Consider the following 20,138-nt stretch of genomic DNA (forward strand, 5'->3'; position numbering starts at 1 on the left):
AGAATGCAGATGAGCATTGCAGTAATATCCCCCTCTGCATCTCTCTGGCCTTCACATAAAGTATCTAAGGCCAGAAGTGTTTATGACGGAGGGAAACAAGTGTTTTCCTTCTGTTCTCTAAAATAAAGTTTTACCACAGGAAAGATGTCCTAGCAAAAAGATTACTGGATTGGATTCTATGAGAGCTTGTTCACATCCCATCTTAAACACAGATCTATCTCCTAAAGCAAAGTAATTTGAAGTTTGAGCCAAGTTAGGGTCCTGCGCATGGGTGCAATCCCAAGCACAAATATAGGCAGGGGGATGAATGGATTGAGAGCAGCCCTGAGAAGGACTTGGGGATGTTGGTTGATGAGAAGTTCAACATGACCCAGCCATGGGCACTCACAGACCAGAAAGGCAATTGTGTCTGGGCTGCAGCAAAGTCAGCTGGGGCCAGGTGGCTGAGGGGGGGATTCTGCCCCTCCACTACAGTCTCATAAGATCTGGGCTCCCAGAGGAAGAAGGATGGGCAACTGCTGGAGCAGGTCCAGAGGAGGGTCACCAAGGTGATCAGAGGGCTGGAGCACCTCTCCTATGAAGACAAGCTAGGATTAGGATTTTTCAGCCTGGAAAAGGAAAGACTCTGGAGAGACCTTATAGCACATTCCACTACCTAGAAGGGTCAAACAAGAGACTTGTGGAGGCACTTTGTACAAGGGTGGGTAGTGATAGGACAAGGGGGAATGGCCTCAAACTGACAGAGGGTAGGTTTGGGTTTGATACAAGGAAAAAAGTCTTTGTGTGAGACACTGAAACAGGTTGCCCAGAGAAGTTGTGGGTGCCCCATCCCTGGAAGTGTTGAAGGCCACACTGTATAGGGTTTTGAGCAGCCTGGTTTCATGGAAGATGTCCCTGTCCATTGGCTTGGAACTAAGTGATGTTTAAGGTCCCTTCCAACCCAAACTATTCTGTGTTTTGATGATAACTATAACTATTCTGTGTGCCTGGAATTAATGATACAAAGCATTGAAAACTGTTAACATTCTAAAAAACAAACAGGAAACCATTTCAGGCTTTTTCTAGGGTGGTGCACTAACAAAAGAAATAATTAGCAAGGAGGAAGTAGATCAGGAAGGTAGTTAATTTTGTTCTGTGCATCAATCATCTGATTTTCATACAATGTCATCTTGGGAAAAGCCAATCATTACTGGATATTGCATGCTTTGCAAGGAAGGTAAGTAAATTTTTAAACCTTTTTTATAAGAGTCACATGTTGAAGTCATACCACCAGGCGGATGATGCTTGAATGGGCTGTGCTCCAAAATGCAAATTATATTAACACAGATTCAACACTGAACTGACACAGCTACATGGCAAGTAGATCAGGGCTGGCTTAGTTTAGGCAGCTCAAGCCATGGCTGTAACAATTAATCAAAACCCAAAAAGTAGCTTTAGAATATGCACCTTATGGGCTCTCTAAAAGTAAATTTTCTTAATTACTTCCTTTCCATCAACAAGCACCCAGTATTTCTCAGTTTAGATGCACTTAAAAATAATTAACCAAATTTGAACAAGGTATTTTTGGGTAGTGCTTTGGGGTGTTATGTACTGCTTTAGCCAGTGTGATGTGTTACCTTAAATTGATGAAGTAGGTATGAACATAAGTTGCCTTCTGTAGCATATGATACAGGAACAGTGCTCTGCAGAGGGACAGGGAACAAAGAGCAACTGGCAGATCACAATGTCTTGGATCACCACAATCATATTCGACTGGCTGAATACTGAAGGCTCCCAAGCATGATCCAAAGAACAAAAGATCAGAGTAAATGTTTTTTGTGTCAAATGTGGCGCAACTTATCTCTATTTATCCTTTAAATGTGGCTCAGGAGCAACATACTCCTCAGAGGAGTTCTCAAGCAGACTACTGTAACATCAAGCACCCTCACCTTCTGATTCTTAGAGGCTTTTCTTCAGCTCCAGATCATAACTCTCAAACTGTGACATGCAGCTCTTCTAAAGAGACAGATCAGCCACTCCTGACAGAATTTTCCTTTCAAAAAGTGGGTTACACAGCTATTGTATATGCAATGAGTACAAAAGCCATGTTATTTCTTCAGCAGCTAGTGCTTGTTTGTGTATATATGAGAGATAAAGTGACAACATCCCTCACGCTGGGTTGAGAACACCAGCTTTACCCTTATGGGGAAGACAAAGGGATTGTCTTAGAAACTGTACTGGTCAAAGCCCAAATTTCTATACAAATTTCTGTAGAAAAGCCTTCATTTTAGTATTTCTAGGTGGGGGATAGAAAAAAGGGGATTACTTGTAACATAGGACTTGACAACATCAATTCATCATCTGAGTTGGCCTCCCTCCACCCCTGTGACACTTGCAGGTAATCCAGCCTACTAAGGGGGTCTGAGAGCAGCTACTCAGTTGATGCTCTCTCCAGAACTTGTTTCTCATCCTGCCTCTTTCTTGGACCAGACTTCTTCACACTCTCAGATCCCAAAGCTCAGCTCAGCACTTCACTTTGGGGTAGATTTTGCTCTGTTGCTAGAAAAGATTTCTAGCAACAGAGCAAAAGCCAGCATCAGTCAGTGATCAAGGAGTGTCCAGTTGTGTCCACATAATTCAGCATCAAGAGCTGAACAACTGAGATCTTGTTTGGTTATTATTTTTGCCTTCTGGTTTCTTTTATTATTTCATACCAAGCATCAGGCACAGACCTAAGCACTAATCATTTTAAAATTATATGCTGAGTTCAGGCACAAACCCCATCACTTCCCAAACTATACCTGAACATTTCTCATCTCTTTGTTGTCCAACAAGCTTTCATGGCTGACACATGCCAGACCAGGCACCATTTTGTGATTGGTCTAAGCTCAGGAACCTTAGTCAGTCATGTCCTGACATACCTCATCCATCTGTGGTAAGCAATTAATCACATAAAACTTGCATTGCTTCTGCATATTGAGAATCATTAGCATCTCATCAATCAGCCATATCACTACTAGATGGCTGTTGACAAAGTTATCTTTCTGCTTTTCAAGTCTGTACAGCTGATATTTATTTGAGCTGGTGTTCTCTGTATTGTGACACTTGTAGCTTGCTGTCCCAGGTCTTATATCATGGGCAATTCATTAATTTAACCTGCATGGCAAAATCATTAAACTCTACCACAGAAGAGTAATTTGTTCCTCACTACTCAAATGAGATGAATTTCCCATTTTTTAAAGAACTTCTGAGTTTCATCAAAAAATAAAATGTTTGGGTTTGTTAATCTCAAAGTAATATGCAGGATGGAAGTTTAACCAAGACGACTGTTCAGTAAAAGTTTCAATGTTCATTCAAGACAAAATATACAGAAACAAGAAAAGTTTCCATGGAAGTAAAGACTTGAAGAGAGAATCTGTGAGATTACTATTTTCAAAATAAATCTAAACTTACAGTACAAACAGTCTCAACTTCCCTTGCTACCCATGTCCGTAGGAGGGGGGTTGGAACTAGATGATCTCTAGAGTCCCCTGCAACCCAGCCCATTCCCTGAGCCTGATTCTACCCAAGCCACACATTCCTGCAAATTCCTTGTATCAGCACTAGAGTATGTGTGGTCATGTTACAAGCCTGATGAAGGAAGAGGTCCCAGGAAGATTAACCTAGAAAAAAAAAATCATCAGCTTAAAGTGACATGAAAGCAGAGACTCCAAGTAGGATTTGCACTGAGTTTGTAATGAGGCTTTTCACGTGTGGAACTGAGTAACCTCCACCAACGCACCGTGCTGGAATCCTGACAAGCCCACAGGTTTCCACACAGCACACAGCTGCATCAGAGGTGATTTTATATTTCCACAGCTTATTCAATACAATTAGGGCTCAGTGATGACTCCTGCTAAGACACTTGTAAAAATACTGCTGGAACATTGGTTTCCTGAATTTCATGCAACTGGATGCAGGGGAAAAAAAGGGGCACTTTCTAAAGCATTGTGGATTAAAAAAGTGATCAGTGTGAAGCAAGTCTCCTTTATGCTTCTCCTAGATCAATGGGCAGCTGTGCACATCTTAAGTTGATTGTGTTCTCAAGTGATCCTGTATGTTAGGACAGAACTGTATATCACCTGTTAGAAATCCAGAAAGGGCTCAAACAAATTCTGATTGACTTTATTAATAAAGAAATTATTCCACAGCACCTGGATCTTCTTAGAAAGGATACAGCAGTCAACATTAGAATTAAAATAATTTTATTTCAATGTACATGAACAGAAATAAAATATAATTTTTTAAACTTAAAGAGATATATTGCTGGGCTGGCCCAATCACAAGTGTTCTCTACTACAAGGCAGCAAGATTGGCTAGACCCATTTCACTGCTATTTGGACCAACTAGATTCAAAGTACCACCTCAAAAGGATCCTTCAGCACAAAGCAAACAATTTTTCTGAAAATGAAAAAAAACCCCATCAATGGTTCACCTAGCCAGGAATTTTACATTGTGTCCAAGGAAGATCTCAAAAATTCTGTCCATCACTGAAGAACAGTACACAGTATGTGGCACTATATCTAAGCTTAACGATCAAGGTTTCTCCCAAATACTTTTCTCTATTCTACTCCCTTGTACAAAGCATCTGCTATAAAATCCACACATTCACAACCACAGAGTGATACAAACCCATGAACAAGGCTCTTTTCAATATGCTTGTTGCTATGTGCTATTGCCTGCTGGATCAGCTCTGACATGCAGCATTCGTAGATGGTAAAAGGGCATTTCTCTTGGCCATCTATTTCAGAATTCACAGAAGTTATGACTGTTTTTACAACTTACAGTGCAATGCAGTTAATTTATTCAATGGCATGATATGGCACCATAAGAAAAGCAATTATTTGTTAAAATGCACAATTTCTTTACTAATAATTTTGTGATGCTTTACTGATAATGTAAGTAATAATAAATATAAAAAGACAACTGGAAGAGGAACTTATAAAGAACAATCTTTTTTAGAAGTGAATGTTACCTCCTTTAATAATGAAAAACAGAAAAAAAAAACCTTGTTAGATTCAATGAAAACAATAGGAAGTAGTTTCTCACACAGCACAGTTAAACTGTGACCTCCTTGCCACATCATGTGGATGCCTGGATACTATGAGGATTTAAAGAGATTTTTCTTCTATTATTTTAAGCAGCAAACACTCTCAGATACGGTGTTCCCCAAGCCACAGATTACTTAAACTAGACTGTGGGGAAGCATTGCTATCTGGTCACCCTGTTTGCATTCTTCCTTGTGCATCTCCTTTTAGCCACTGAGACCAGATCCTGGGCCAGAGGGACCTTTGGTCTGACTTCATACAGCAGTTTCTAGGTTACTTCAAAACATTTCATAAACTTATACTTAAGACAAAGGGCTTAAGTTCATCACTTGCCACTTCATTTAGTTAGAAGGACTAAGATTTTCAAATTACAAATGACTTCCAAAAGAGGAAAAAAAATACTTAAGCTTTTTCCTGCTGTGACTCAGTTGTATAAAACTGTATAGAAAAATGAGAATTATGTGCAGATGTAATGAAAAGCAGTAAGCTTTATAAAAATCATTCTTAGAAATGTACCACGCATAAACAAAAGATGATTTACAAATATATTTAGCGGCTCTTCTAGTCGTCATCAGAATCTGAATCATATATCTTTCCTCTGATGGTCTTCTTGTCCAGCTTTGTAAAGCTTGTTCCATATTTCTTTTGACTTTGAAAAGGTGGATCCATCAAGTTTCCACTACAGAAAAAGGGTAAGACAGGTTGATTAAAGCCATATTCATCCAGACAGTAAGCATCATGTCTCATGACCTGTTTCTACAGAAAAACACAGTCTAAGAGAACACAATGCCTACTTGTACCCTAAGCAGCACTGTGGTGTTGCTAGCATAGCACATCCAGGTGAAGATGGCCTGGATAACTGGAGTTAAGACAGGCGTGTGAAAGTAAACAGCACCTGTAAGTGGAGCTGTAAAATGAAAAGGCTTTTCCTGCACACTGATCATGCTAAAGACGACAGTCAGTCAGAGTAAACTCTAAGTAGGGAATTACAGAGAGACTTTTCAAAACAGGTGAGGAAGCATCAGCACAAAAGAAGCTAAAATGTTGCTAACAAGGACTCTGGAGTCAGAACTGGGGTTTGCCAGAAGGCACCTTGTGCTATCCCTGCTATCTCTTCCCTGCAGGAACTCACACCTCAGAGTGCCCCCACGGTCCTGCAGGGGCTCTCTCAGCAGCATGTGCATACATGGGAATGGGCCTGTGCTCCCTGTTGGAAGCAGCAGGTTTCACATGAAACTGGAGCACCTACTTCTCTTCCAGCAGGGTTGTGCAAGGAGGGGAATCCCCTCTGGCTGCTCAGAAATGGGTGTGCCCTGCTTTTGCTCACATGACCTGTGAGGGGTTTGCATCCAAGTGAGTGAGCGAGTGAGCGAGCAATTACAACAGTTGCAACCTTCTGTGATTAGCTATAAACGGATGTTCAGAAATTTGTAGTTCTTTACAAAATGTTAATACTCTTTTGCTGATATTAATCCTAAATATACAGCCCACAGATTGCAACTTAATCACATATGTTAACATACCACTTGAATCCTGATTTTGGGCAAATAATTTGACCTGAACAGTTTTTCCCCTAAACAAAGTATACCCTTTTACCATCTGCTATCCCACAGGTTGAAGGAAAAGAACTATTTCTAAGCTCTCAGGAGGCCTATGCCCTTTTCAGGAACTCCAGAGAGAGGGAAGTGGGAACTGTTTCAGAACAGTTTGGAAATGTGGCTTGCATTGCAAAGCCAGGGTCTGCCAAAAGGAACGAAGAACAAAATTCCCCCACTCCACAAGGAGCTAAGAACAAATTCACAGTACTTGTTGAGTCAAGTAGAAATAACATTATGCCATAAGCCAATGTATCAACATTTAGCAAATTCAGCAGTGCTTGATACAACTCCAGTGAAGGATTTTTCCCATAAAAGGCTGTTGCATCCAAGCTGTCTTTGCATATTTGCTTTTCACTGGACTGGGAAATACCAGTTGTTTTAAAATTGTAAGTTTCAGTCATTTCACCCGAAGTTCAACAGCTACCAAGTCAAATTGACTAGTAGTTTCTTTGGCTTTAAGATACAATACTTCTTGCCAAAAATTTACCTCATTAGACATTTAAATAAAGTCAGGTAATGATATTTAAAATTTAAAGTGCACTAAATACATTCAAAACAATAGAGCAAAATTAACCTAAAACAAGAGATGACATTTGAATCAAATTGGAAAGGAAAGCAGAATTTTGGTAAATAATTCTCTGGTAAAGTTAGGCTATTGTGGTGACAGATATTTTCTAGTACCTTTTGTTCTGTAGTCTTTAACAAGGTACTTATGATGATTATATTGTACTGTTACTCAGTTTATTTACACTTATTTGAATTATTTTCCATTTTCAGTAGTTTGTTGAAGAAAAAAGTATATTCATGTATGTAATACTGACTTAGATGCAGTTTAAAGGATGACTTGCTGAGTTTTCTCTAAAGTGGACGAAAAATGCTCAGACTTCACTGCATTGCAACAGTGACATGAAGCATCTATAGATGCTATAGGGTTACATTAGATGCATGACACTGAAGCCACATCAGAGCATCACTGCTACTCCATACACCTCATGAAAAGAACTGGGTTTATTTTTATTACTCTACAAAAAGGACAACTCAACACTCATTACAACATCTCAATCTCTTTGGCAAGGTATTATCTTCTTTCCCTTGATGGAGCACACAGATTAAGTAACTAGATTAAACTCTTAAATGTCTTTTTAGCATACAACATAATGAAGTTACAACCTTTCAGATTCTCCTGTCTGCAAGTTCATTCTCTTTGTACTTAATCTGAAAACAAAAGAATCACAAAACACTTAATTACCTGTAATTAATTACATCTGCACAGCCTAATCTCCATTCTAAGGTTTCTGTAGTGAAGTCATCAGTGTTACCGAGGTCAGTAAAGCCCACGACGTAGTCCTGTGTTTTGCCATCTTTTATTAGTGCTAGAGTGGGAATTACTTTGATGCGCAGTCTCTCGCACAAGAAAGGAGATTTTTCAGCATTTAATTTCAAGAATTTTGTCTCAATGTGCTTTTTTGCCAATACAGTCAAGTGTTTGTCCATTATTTGGCACCTGTGGAAACATTAACCCAAAATATATAAAGTGTTAGAATGAATAAGCTGACGAATATGCATTTTAGAGGAAGTTTAAAAGGAGCAGTAAAGAACTAGCTCTATCATGTTAATACTTAGCATTACCTCTGTCATAGAGAATTTAGTTTCAAGACAAACTATGTTTCAGAGGTAGCTGGATTTAATGACTAATAGTGGAACAGCTTGGAGCACCTCTACTGTATAATTATACCATCCCTTTCTCTAATTTCTTCCTAATTACCTTCCGTACACCTGGAAGCCTCGCCCTCATTTCTGGAGGCCTGCACTTACTGGTGACATTTCTTTCTGTTCTTCCAGTTCAAGCTTCACTGCCTGTCAACTGGAAACATTTCTCTATAGAAGATTTCCTCAGAGAAATGTGTTACAGTGTTCTGGATTTTTGCAGTCACTACCTTCACAGCTGAGATGCAGTAACTCAGTGTAAGTAAAAAAAAAGTGATTTGCATGGACTGCTTTGCACATTGGTGCTAAAGGCAAAAATACTTGGCTTCTGTTGCCATGGAATAGGAGTGAGCATACAACTACTGTTTCTCAGCCATGGGGCAGTGATGTGAACTGCCCAAAATACTTGTCAGACCACAGAGATGCATGGACTCATCACCTGCAATCTCAGCTTTCTGGATTGCCTTCTCTAAGCAGTTTGGTTTAGCTGCATGAACTATGTGATGTGACTGTCCTTAAACTTGAGAGGAGAGCTGAACAGATCAAAAAAGCTGGACTGGACAAAGATGAAAGCAACTTGATAAGGTGGCTGGTAAACCCAACACATGAGCTTCAACCTGTTTGACAGCATGACACACTTTACAAAGCACTTTCTCAGAAGTTCCTTCTCCTGTCTGAGCCTACAGACTTTGCTGATTCAAGAAAGAAGAACCCAAACCTGTCATAAGCTGCTTCATCTGCAGTGACAGCCTTTCACTCTCTTGAGTAAAAGCTAGCCAAATACAGCTGCTTTAAAGACTTATGAAATGTAGGACATGGATACCTCACTGCAAAATCCAGCCTTGACCTCTTGCAATTTCTCACATGGAGGCTGTTTCAGTTTATATTCTATACGCTAGGGAGAACATAACACCTTTGGGGAAAAAAAAAACCCCAAAGAACCAAAACCAGGACAACTGGCTCCTCCTTCAATAAACTACTCTACTTTGCTACTGCATTTTAACAGAACACATTGAGAGACCCAGTGAGGAACAGCCTACAACCCAGAACTTCCAAAATTCTTCCAAGGAAGTGGGACATCTTAGTTTGGGTTCCTATTCTGAGTCACCACATATTCTCAGATCTTGGTGTCTCACACTCTAAAAAAAGTGACAGAATCACAAAGGCACAGGCACAAAGGGAAAGCAGCTGCAACTGATCCTTTCAAAGTAAAAGGTCAAATTCTCAAGATGCCTAGACAAGATTTAGGGCATTTTTTCCTGTTTGCCAGAACCACCCAGATCTGGACTAACCAAAGCCATCTTTTTGAAAGGCTGCTCGTGTATGCTCTACATTTACAGACCCAACTGCCTCAAACTAAATCAATAATGAAACACAGCAGTCTCTCAAATACTGTCAAAGAGGTTAAACATCTATGTTCTAATCAACTATGTAGCAGAATATGAATTGTTATCCAATCATGTTCAGATTAACTGTAGTGGAAAAATACATTTAAAAAATCAAATGTCTTGAAAAGTGATTGAGATTTATAATGAAGCAAAGTGAATACTTCTAAAAATGCTTTTCATGAGTGGGATTTGAAAGAACAAAAAACACATCTGTTTTTGTAGACATCTTTAAACAAAAGTTTCTTCAGCACAGCTTATTTAATATACCTGAATGTTGTATCTCTATAGAAATGGCAAACCACATTTTTACTTTCTTTGACTTCTTGGAAAAAGTCTCTCTCACTTGGGATTTCTCTGTATTCTCCATGTCCTTTTGAAAGCCACTCCTTGAAAAACATAAAAGCAAATAATTAGTATGGAGGTTGTTAGTCTATCTGTTGTGCAAACTCTACAGCTTTTAGAAAATGGAAGAGGGGGCCTGCAGGGAAAACCCATTTGATACAGTAGTGGAGAAACAAATTACTTCCTCCCCTTTAGTTTTATTTTAAAAATACACAGATAAGGCCTTTTCTGTATTTAAAAATACACAGATAAGATTTGTAAACACAAATCTTGTGCAGAGCTACATAAAATTCTGCAATGCAGCCTCTTAGTAAGACAAGAGTAGTTCAAAGAATACAACAAAAACTCTTGGCATTTGAAAATTTTTATGTACACTCAAAGAACTCGTCTAAACTTAGTCAAGTAATTACATTAATTAAATACATTTTTAATTTTTTTTTACTCTATGAAAAAAATCTGTGAGAGAAAAAGCCTACTAACTCATCTGCAATCAATGATGTTTACCTATCAAATATACACTGAAGGGATCTTAACATGAACCAGGCTCACAGAAAATCATGCAGAAAACACATGTGCACCATCAGTCATAACACTGATAGAGAAACAGAATGTCACAAGCTAAAATTTAAAGGTAGCTTCAAAAACTGTCTGATTAAGTTTCCAAAGTTTCCAAAGAGCTAATCTTCCACATTTTCAACAAACACACTTAAAGGAAAAACCCCACAACCTCTACATTACTAAAAGGTAATTGCAGTGTATTTAAACAAGTACAGACTAATCTACATGATTAGAAGTAGTGCAGTATGACAAAAAGTGACAAAAACTTTAACTTTCCAGTGGGGGAAAAAATTTAGATAAATCACTGTTCTTAATCTTGCAGTTTTGTCTTAGGAAGGTGACAGAAAAAAAAGGTTTCCAAGCAAACCAAAGATATCCTGTAAGCTAAATTAGGATAGAACAAAGACTCTCCTGAATACTGTATACATTAAAAATTCATGGAAGTATGAGCATATGAAGAAGTCACCATGATGCAAATCAAGAACTCAGTTATCCCTCAACAGTGATTATGCATTAATTCCTCTCTCCACAGATTTACTGTGGAATAGTGTGACAGCACACTCCTTTTACTGAGCAGTATCCTACTCCACATTTGCACTTGAAAGTGTGTGAGAACAGCGACTTAAGCTCAAACACATGAAGAAGTTTTTACATGTTCACATCCAAGGACATCTAAGTGTCATGACTTCTGAAAAAGGAGAATGCTAGACTCAAATATAAACTGAACTTCTGAAGACAACTGAATAGTGTGCCACTTTCTCTACTTCTGTGTTTACAGAACCAAAGCTGCTGGTGCTGCCTGTCCTGCAGCACCCCAGCCATGCCATGACATTTCACTGCATTCCCATTTCTAAGTCTGGCACCAGCTTTTAAGGACTCCATCACAGCCAGGCATCTCCTTTCAGCCAAGCCACTTCTCCCCCACCACAATCAATTTCTTGTTTAGGTTAGCTCAGATGGAATAAGCTGAGAAACCTACAGCTTCCTTACTTGTAATTCAGGTCTCACACCATATGTTACCAAAATTATGGTGTAAGCTATTGCTCAAAAAGAGCTCTCAGGGAGCATAAAGACCTCGTTTGACATGAGGTGTCAGGTCCCAAGGGAGTATTTCCTTCCTGCAGGAGGAAATGAGCAGTCACACAAAGCCAACATTTCATTGGCTCAAAAGGAGTCTGACAAATGATTCCAGCCTAGGAACAAGGAAAATGCCATTTCACCCTTCTACAAAATACCTTAACAAGGGGGCACATATCACTTGCTGTGAGTAAAAATCCAGAAGCTTCAGAAGAAGACACTTCAGAAAGAGCCTAAAGCCTTATGGTTAGGTTGGCTACAGGACTTATGCTCCTAGATAGCAATGTTCAGTGAACAGGGACACACTCAAATCTCTGTATGAAACTCCTTATCCTATCCTTACTGTAACAACCACAGAGGTGCTTCTCTCCTTCTGTTAAAAAACACAAAGCATGCACACACGGACAGACACTTACTTTCCTGGATAATTTAAAATTAATAAACACAGAAGGGAGAGAAAGGGAAAAATCCACAAAACCAACCAAACAACCCCAAAACACTTAGTTCACATATACAATTTCCAAAAATTCTGTTACACTCTACACATCAAGAGTCTATACTACAGAAATTACTTGTTTCTGCTGCTGGCTCTTTTTTAGGGCCTCAAGCCTCCTCTGTTTAAGGCGTTCCAATTCATCTTCATCCATTTGGTCCAGCTTCTGTAGTTCAGCATCCAGATGTTCTTCCACAACCTTGGCTGACTGAAGTATTTCATTCTCCAGAACTTTTTGGAGGATATCCACAGAGGTATCAGCAGCCATCTTTAGCTGGATAGTGGTCTCTTCAGAGCTGTGGAAACAGTAATAAAAGGAATTAACATACAAGGAATTTACACAAACACTTAATTTAAACTCTGATCTCTCTTTGCTTGCAGTTCACACCACAAAAAACCAAAGTTCTCTGCTATTTGAACAGAGGAGTAGTTAGCAGATAGTTCTTTTCTTTATTGCAACCCATTTTGAAGAATACTTTCATGATGAACACAGATGGCAAAGATATAAATTAAGTCATATTATTTCAGCCCCAAAGGCAGCTACTGAAAGTGCACAGGAACCTAAAACTGCTTGTTAATATAAAGAAGAAAAATTCATCAGTTCCAAAAGGACACCCATCCTGAGCCAGATGTGCCTACTTTAACAAATATTCTGAAACAAGATGATTCAGTTGGAGAGCTCCAAGCTGCTGGGAGGAGGTAAAGGATGCCTCAGAACAAGTCTAAGCAACACTCAGTATGTAAGTTTGTACCAGTATTTCAAATGCAATTACTTTAAGCCCCTCAGGCACATTAACATATATAAATCTGAATTAACACTCCTCTCCTCAGCTACAAGAAAGACAAGGTGCTCAACAGCAAATGCTCTAGGCCAATACACTGCTTTAATTAGTTCCAGAAAATCGCTATTGCAAACAGCAACTTATAGCAGCCAGCAAGAGGATTTAAAAGCCACTACCTAATTGCTGTGTGAAGAAACACAGCCAAATAATTTTCTGTAAAGTTCTCCCTGCCCAAACACATCAAAAGACACAGAACACTAATCAGAGTGCACGAAGACTTGTGACAACACAATCGACTGTTCTCCCCAATAAACTTACAGTGCAGAAAATTATCAGTGCAGTGACTGACAGTCCTGAAACAGTAACAGTGCACAGTCACCCTACTGAGACTCTCAACCTGCTGACCACGGACCTGAGGTGCCGAATTTGCGTTCCAGAGTACTCTTGGCTGTATTTCAAAGCAGGCGGTCTGCCAGCGTCACTGGCTCTGGGAACACCGTGCCCACACAGGCCAGAGAAACGCTTTAGGCACGGCCGGGAGAAGCTCGCAGATGAGGGCAGCAGTGCCCGCCCGCGGCCACGCGTGTCACCGCCACGCTCGCTCTGCCTCCCTCTCCCAAAGCTGCTGCCCACAAAGTCTGTCTGTCCCCCACCCTTTCCTATGTTTCCAGAGGCAATGTGAACCCTGCCGGCGGCGATCAGAGGCCAGCAGGTCTCCAGGCACGGGGAGCCCCTGCCCAGCTGGGGCGAAGGGAGGCTGCTCCTCCAAGCAATCGGCAGGAAAAGCAGCACTGACCCCCGCCAGCCCCCACTGCAAGCCGAGCTGCCCAGCGCTATCCCGGCTCCCAAGCCGCGGAACCCGCGTGCCAAGAGGCTTTTCCCACGCAGCCGGGAGCCTCGGCGGTGCCGGCGGGGACGCGGTTCCGCCGCTCGGCCGGGAAGCGGCGCCGGGGTCCCGGACGAGAGGGGCGGCTCACGGCGGGGACACTGCGCAGGCGCCGCGCGCCTTCCTCCGCGGGCTCGCTACACACAGCGCCACAGACAGTGCACGCACCCGGCTCAGGAGGACTCTCCGGAGGCGGGGCGCCGCCCGCCCTGCCCCGGGCTCGGTGCTGGCGGTGTCGCCGCCCGCGGCCGCAACCCCGACCCGCTCCCGGCACCCGCCGCTCACCCTCCGCTTCCTCGCGCGCGCCGGCCGCGCCCCTCCGCCGCTATCGCGAGAGTCAGCGCGGGGCGCACGGCGCGCGCGTGGAACTCCCCCCGACGCGCTGATTGGCCGCCAAAGCGGGCACGCGCCCCTGCGGGAGGCCGCGCGCGCACCCGCGGAACTGCCTCCGACGCGCTGACTGGCCGCGGGCCCGCGCCCAGCTGGCGCGCGTGGGCCCCGTGCCGGGTACGTACGTACGTGCGAATGTGCGTGTGCGTGTGTGTGCGTACGCCACACCTGCGGGCGGGAGCCGCGGGCTGGAGGGGTCCCACCCTTCGCGCCGCCGCAGCTCCGCCCCGAGGTGTCCCCGCCCCCGCCTCCGCCAGCAGCACCCGCCTGCTGGGGCGCTGCCGTTCCTCTCCCGCCGTGCTTGCGAGGGGCAGGACTTGGCCGCGAGAGGCGGGGCAGCGCACGCCCCCTGCCTCAAAGGCAGTTTCCCCGCGCGTAGGCGGCTCGGGTGGCTGCCGAGGCGCCGGTGGCAGCGCCCGCCGCTGCTCTGTGGGGGATTCCTGCTCGGGGGTGGGCGTGAGGCCCCGGCGGGCGTGTGGCGGTCGGGAGCGGCGGGGCCGGGCCCCGGAGCGATGGCGTGAGGTAAGTAACGCTGCGGGGGCTGCGCAGCTCCGGGAGGCTCACCGAGAACCGGGCTGTGCCGGCAGCCGCGGCTCGCCGTCTCTTTGCTTCTTGTGCAAGTGCGCTGGAAGATCCGCTCATATAAATAATGGAACATTAAAGCGTGGGTTTTTTTTAGAAAAGAAAACAGCAGCAGCAATAACAACAACAACAAAAACCCTCAAATCACCAATCCCCCGAAAAACCTGCTTTCTTTTTTCTTGGAAATCTGGCTCCCCGGTACTGAAGTGCGAAGACGGGGAAGGTGCGGTGGGAAGATAAACTCGGCCTTATCTGCAGGAGCATGGGAGGGAGAGGCTGATAAGGAGCTACAGCTGTATAAAGGCAAAGGGAAGTAAGAAGTCAGGGTGTTAGGGAGCGAAGCAATATGGAGGTGGTGATCTTGAGGCTGAAAGGTGTAGAGAACAGTGAACCTTGCTCTGTCGACCAAAGGAGTTACGGTGGCAGGGTGATGACAACAACAGAACACGTGTAGCTCTCAAAGCCTATTAAATAAATACATGAAATGATGTCTGTGCTGCCTGTGAGCGTTGTTATTTCTGCTCCATCCTGCTTTGCTCCGGAGGAAAGTGGCCACAAGAAGGTGAGGTCGCTCCTGAAGCCCCTCTGCCCCAATACGCAGTGCTTGCTGCCTCGCTTCCTCGCTGTCTCTGCGAACATCGGGCCATCTCCTCCTGCCCCGCAGCAGCGGGACCCGGGCCCTCCTGTGAGAGAGCGCAGCACCTGCTCCCTGGGCTCCTTGGAGGGGAGTGGGAGGGAAAGCATTGTACACTGAGTAAATCTGGCAGCGGGGAGGGAATTACCGTACTTTAAATGCCTGGAGGGAGCTCCATTAGGTGTCTGCCATAAACTCAGTGCTGCCTCCTAGCCCCCCCCGCTAGGTAGAAGGCCAGTCACCTCAGGGGAGACGGTACGCTGGTTACACTTCGCCTACGAGGTAGGCGGGGAGGTGCTGGGGGTGACGGACCGGCAGAGCCCCGGGAAGGGCTGGGGGACGTGTCCCGGGCATCTCCCGTACCAAAATGACTCCTTGGTCACTGTAGTGCTGACCTGCTCCATGAAAACCTCCCCCTTAGCCTCTTCATTCCCCCACTTTGGCTGAGCTATCCCATTTGCCTCCAGGTAAAACTTTTCAAACGTGTTTATTTTGACTATCAGTCAGGTTTCATGGCCAAACGGGCCACAATCCTGCCCGGACGTCCTGGGGCCCCTGGAAAGGCAGGAGGGCTAGAGGGAAACTACAGACTGGGGGCATCATTTAGACATTTCCCGCGGCTCCTGAGGACCAGGAGGGAAGCTACAAGATTCGGGGCGTCACTCAGACGTTTTCCGGGGGCTGCCCAACGTCCAAAGTGAGGCGAACAAGGCCGGTTTCTCGGGGCCGCTCGGTGTCCGGAGCGCCCGAGAGCCGCCGGGCCGGGCCCGTTCCCCCTCCGGCCGCCAGGGGGCGCTGGCGCTCGGAGGCTCGCGGGGCGGAGCTGGGGGCGGGGCGGGCGCGTGCGCGGCGCGCGGCGGTGCCATATGCGCGGGGCGGCGCGCGGGGCGGCGCGCGGTCAGCGCTAAGGGGTCGCGCGCCGGTGCCGCCGCCATGGGCAAGAAGCAGAAGAACCGGAGCGAGGAGAGGTGAGGGATCCGGGGAACCCCCTCCCGTTCCCCCGCCTCGCCGCAGGGACCCCCGCGCCGGGCCGCCCGCGGCGCCGTGACACGGCCCACACGGCGCTGAGTCAGGCGCCGGGCCCGGCCGGGGCTCGCGGCCTCGTCGCAGGCGGGGCGCGCCAGGCCCGGCTCGGCCTGGCCGTGCGGGTGTTTGTCCGTGAAGGGGCAGGCAGCTCGATTTCCAGCTGGAAAATAGCTGCTTAGTGCAACTGAAGTGATTCAAATGTGCGTTTCTTAATTATTTTTTATCTCTCTCTTGGCGTTAGTGCTATAGATCGTGCTGTGACACTCATATCTACATGTTTCGTGCGCTTGCCTAATAAATGAAAATGTTGGATATTTTAGTGGTTGGTTGATAAGAGAGTCCCCTCTGTCGCTGTATTCGTATCGTCGTGGGCAATGCCCCATCTGTGAACTTTTTTGTGTCGAAGAGTTTCCTATGAAGGCAGCTGTATTAACCATATGGAATGCTGATCGAATGACATTGTGTATATATACACTAGCAGGGAAGAATGTATTTTTACTTGTCACTATAGAGTAATAATACAAAGAAACAATAAGTTCAAAGAGTGGTTTTAGTTTTTAATAGTGACAGGTAGTTAAATGAAAACTGATGTCTTGAAACGTGTATGAACTGGAAACTACAACGTTTTTTCTTTGAGACATTAAGTGTTTCTCCTCTGGAAGTTCTCCCCATGACAGCTGTGTCACAAAATACTATTTCATCTTTAAGAACTTATTGCTTCAGCATGTATTGAGGCTTACTTAAGGCTGTTACTCTGTATCACAGAAGGGTATAAACTGTTTCAGTTTCACCGGTCCTTTCTGGGTAATGAGTGTTTTCTCAGTGAGGTATTTTCCTTTCTGTCTGTTTTTCCTGATGCCTTTTGCCATACCATATGTGTTGCTTTTTAGTATCGTTATCATCTTGTTTCACGGGCTGTATTTGACAGGAATAGCTCTGGTGAGGAGGTGAGTTGAGTGTGACTTGAGAAAGAAGAGGGAAGGGTTGGACATTTGTGCCCTAAAGGGAAGAAGACCTAGTGCCCATCTTTGTACGCTGTTCGGTAGATGCCAGATGCATGGAAAAGCCTGTGGGTACTGAAACTCTGCTTCTTGGGGCTGTTTCAGGGGTAGTGGCTGGTGTGCGGGGAGCACTGTGAGAGTCTTGGTTCCTGCTGGATACTTTGTTCTCTCTTCATTCTCTGTGTGAATTACTGAGCACAGGCCTCTCTGGTGTGGGCATGTCGACACAAAATGTCTAAAAATGGAAGCACACCTTAAAGAAAAGGTCAAGAATTTCTTGTTAGAATAGTTGAAATCTTGACAGCCTAATTATTATTACATGAGATCTTAATGTTGCAAAAAAGAAAGAATTCTGGTGCAGTTACAGTAGTTGTGCTCCCTGTTGCCAAGTCCTAAGGTCGGTGGTTTCATCCTGGTGCTGGTGAGAGCTGATCCAGAGAGCTGTCAGCATCAGGTGTCCTTCACCGGCTGTGTGTGATTGCTCATGGTTGTGGTTTCATCTTCCTCGCTCTGGGATCCACTTGGGATTGTTTTATGTGCTTGGGAATGTGACTTTGCTCTTCACTGGTTATTCCATGAAGCTCTGTGGTTAGCTACCACCATTGGTTAGCTCCACAGTCCATCCACAGAAGAGAAAGGCACTGTGTACTAAATACTATTTCTTTCTTGTCTGTTATCCCTAAGGCCAGTTTTGTTCAGGTCTGTGTTTCTTTTAGCCAGCGTCTCTCAAGTTGTGGGGTGTCCTGTGCCGGCTCTGTGGAAGCCATCTCTGATTATCACATGTGCCTGTGCCTGCTGTGTCCTGTCTCTTCCCTTCCCAAGGCCACTGCTCCCACACCAGGCCTGCATTTCTCTGCACTGCATTATTGTCGTGGCCTTGTGATTCTCTCATTCTGTGCAGTGACTGTTTGTCACTGATGCTGTATGAAACTGTGCTTGCAGCATGCCCAGGTGAACAGCAGTAGCACCAATGGGGCAGAGGCACCTGGTTAATGGGAGAAACTGCTGTCACAGCTAAATGAAGGAACAGCTGCAGCAGGTCAGGAGTTCAGCCAAAGTAAGCCTTGACAGGCTTTAGTCCCAAGTCTTGCCAGTGCAGTACCCTGCTCAGGAATTGCTCCCAGCAGTGACAGGGCTATGGCAGGGAGAGTACAAACAGGCATGTGTTTGGGAAAACAGGACAGGATGGATACACTGGCTGTGGTTTGTAGCAGGGGCTTTGAGGGATGGAAGTGAGGATGGACCTGGAAGGCCAGTCGTGTTTTGGAGCAGGTGTTACCTGCAGAGGTGACTTTCATTTTCTGGGGGTCTTGGTTCTAGGTGACATCCTTGTGAATGTCACGTTCCCCTGGGAGAGAAGATGCACGGCATGTTTGCATCTGTGGCTTGAATTTGGAGCTCCAAAATCCCCCATCAGTCTCCCCTCCATTTCTGGTGAAGTGAGAGAGGAATGGCCCTGTGTAATCAAAGGCTTCCCGTTGGATTTGCTTGCTGTGTTTTCAGCTCTGTGCCATATAGTGCTGTACTATTTATTCCCTCCTTTTACTGTTATGTTACAGGTACAGTCCCTTATATCCTTGTTGGCTGCAGCTCCCAAAGTGTGTGGCAGCTCATGGGCACAACTTGTAGTGCAGAGGAAGCATGTGGGAAGGTGCAGGTGGTTATGTTTATGCTGTGAATATTTGTTTGAGAATCCATGTGGTGACAGGAAGGAGATTTTCTGCTTGACACACTGAGACAGATTATGTAAGGTACAAGTAATCTTTACTCTGCTTTTCTCCCCTCAGCCCCATTTGACTTCTGTAGTGGAGTTTCCTCGTGCCCTGTTTCTGCTGAGTGTGGTAGTGGTCATAGCAATAGGCATTGATGTGTGGGGGGAAATGAGGCTGAGGATGAATTTTGTCTCTATGTACTTACACCTGTTTGTGTAATTACAAAGAGCCTGAGTGAGATGATAGCTGTGATGAGCAGGAAAAGAATGAAAGGCAAGACTGTAGCCTGTTATGAAAACACTGCAAATCTATACAACAAATCTATACTGTGCCAGCCCCTCTGTTATGCCCTTCTGCAGCTCTGTTAGTGGCTCCTGCTGCTGTGCACCTGCCAATGAGAACATATTTATCCAGAATGGTCAAATATGTGGTGACTTTGTGGTGTGTTAGGTGCTTTCTAAAGGTGGAGAGTGTCTTGGGTAAAAATAGCTCCTAAGCCTGAATGGGGAAGTTGCTTTAATTGTTTCCTCTTCAAAATTTTTGTGTTTGTGGTGATCACTCATTTTCAAATGAAGTTTCATGGGAAATATTTCAATAAGAATATGAGAGATCTGAGTTTTCAAGCTTTTCTAATTGAAGAGCAGCTCTCTGATGTACAGTCTAGCTCCTTTTGGGAGGGCTGTTGTGCTTTGGTGCTTTGATATGGTGTAACGGCAGAAGGTATGTCAAGGTTCCATCCTGCTGTCTTTGAAATTTAGTTAGGATTTTTTTTAATGTTTGTGAAGAAAGGCTGTTATAAACCATAGAACTCTGCTTTGAATCTGAGCCTCAAATTGCTGCTGCAGACTTCCTAGTGAGTGTGCTATGTACTCCATGTTACAGATTATTGCTTGCCT

General features: G+C 44.5%; 2 protein-coding genes across 7 annotated transcripts in view; one reads left to right on the plus strand and one right to left on the minus strand.

The window, feature by feature from the left end:
- Positions 1-4,206: 4,206 nt before the first annotated feature.
- On the minus strand, positions 4,207-14,441 carry TXNDC9 (thioredoxin domain containing 9). Of its 5 annotated transcripts, none has more exons than XM_063149782.1 (5): positions 14,417-14,441; positions 12,309-12,525; positions 10,027-10,145; positions 7,914-8,168; positions 4,207-5,745 (listed from the first exon to the last, which is right to left on the minus strand). In XM_063149782.1, the coding sequence occupies exons 2-5, from the start codon at positions 12,495-12,497 to the stop codon at positions 5,628-5,630; spliced, it is 681 nt and encodes a 226-aa protein (XP_063005852.1). In that variant the 5' UTR covers positions 12,498-12,525; positions 14,417-14,441; the 3' UTR covers positions 4,207-5,627. The 5 variants fall into 5 exon arrangements, with proteins under 5 accessions (XP_063005852.1, XP_063005853.1, XP_063005850.1 ...); XM_063149783.1 differs by lacking the exon at positions 14,417-14,441 and adding an exon at positions 14,183-14,270; XM_063149780.1 differs by lacking the exon at positions 14,417-14,441 and adding an exon at positions 14,066-14,149.
- Positions 14,442-16,385: 1,944 nt separating this feature from the next.
- Positions 16,386-20,138, plus strand: part of EIF5B (eukaryotic translation initiation factor 5B) — a 35,783-nt gene continuing 32,030 nt past the window's right edge. For both annotated transcript variants that reach the window (XM_063149777.1, XM_063149778.1), the window contains exon 1: positions 16,386-16,471. In XM_063149777.1, coding sequence (XP_063005847.1) covers positions 16,437-16,471 — 35 coding nt within the window. In that variant the 5' untranslated portion in view covers positions 16,386-16,436. The remainder of the gene's footprint in view (positions 16,472-20,138) is intronic.

Source organism: Melospiza melodia, chromosome 2 (assembly GCF_035770615.1).
Source record: "Melospiza melodia melodia isolate bMelMel2 chromosome 2, bMelMel2.pri, whole genome shotgun sequence".
Classification (NCBI taxonomy): domain Eukaryota; kingdom Metazoa; phylum Chordata; class Aves; order Passeriformes; family Passerellidae; genus Melospiza; species Melospiza melodia.

Bases quoted from the DNA above. Each gene is read 5' to 3' on its own strand.
- TXNDC9 (XM_063149782.1), bottom strand. From the start codon at position 12,497: ATGGCTGCTGATACCTCTGTGGATATCCTCCAAAAAGTTCTGGAGAAT. The intron at 10,146-12,308 runs GTAATTTCTGTA...ATGTTTTTCAAG, and splicing joins AGAGCCAGCAGCAGAAACAA to GAGTGGCTTTCAAAAGGACA. The intron at 5,746-7,913 runs GTAATTAAGTGT...CTTTTTCTGTAG, and splicing joins GCAGATGTAATTAATTACAG to TGGAAACTTGATGGATCCAC.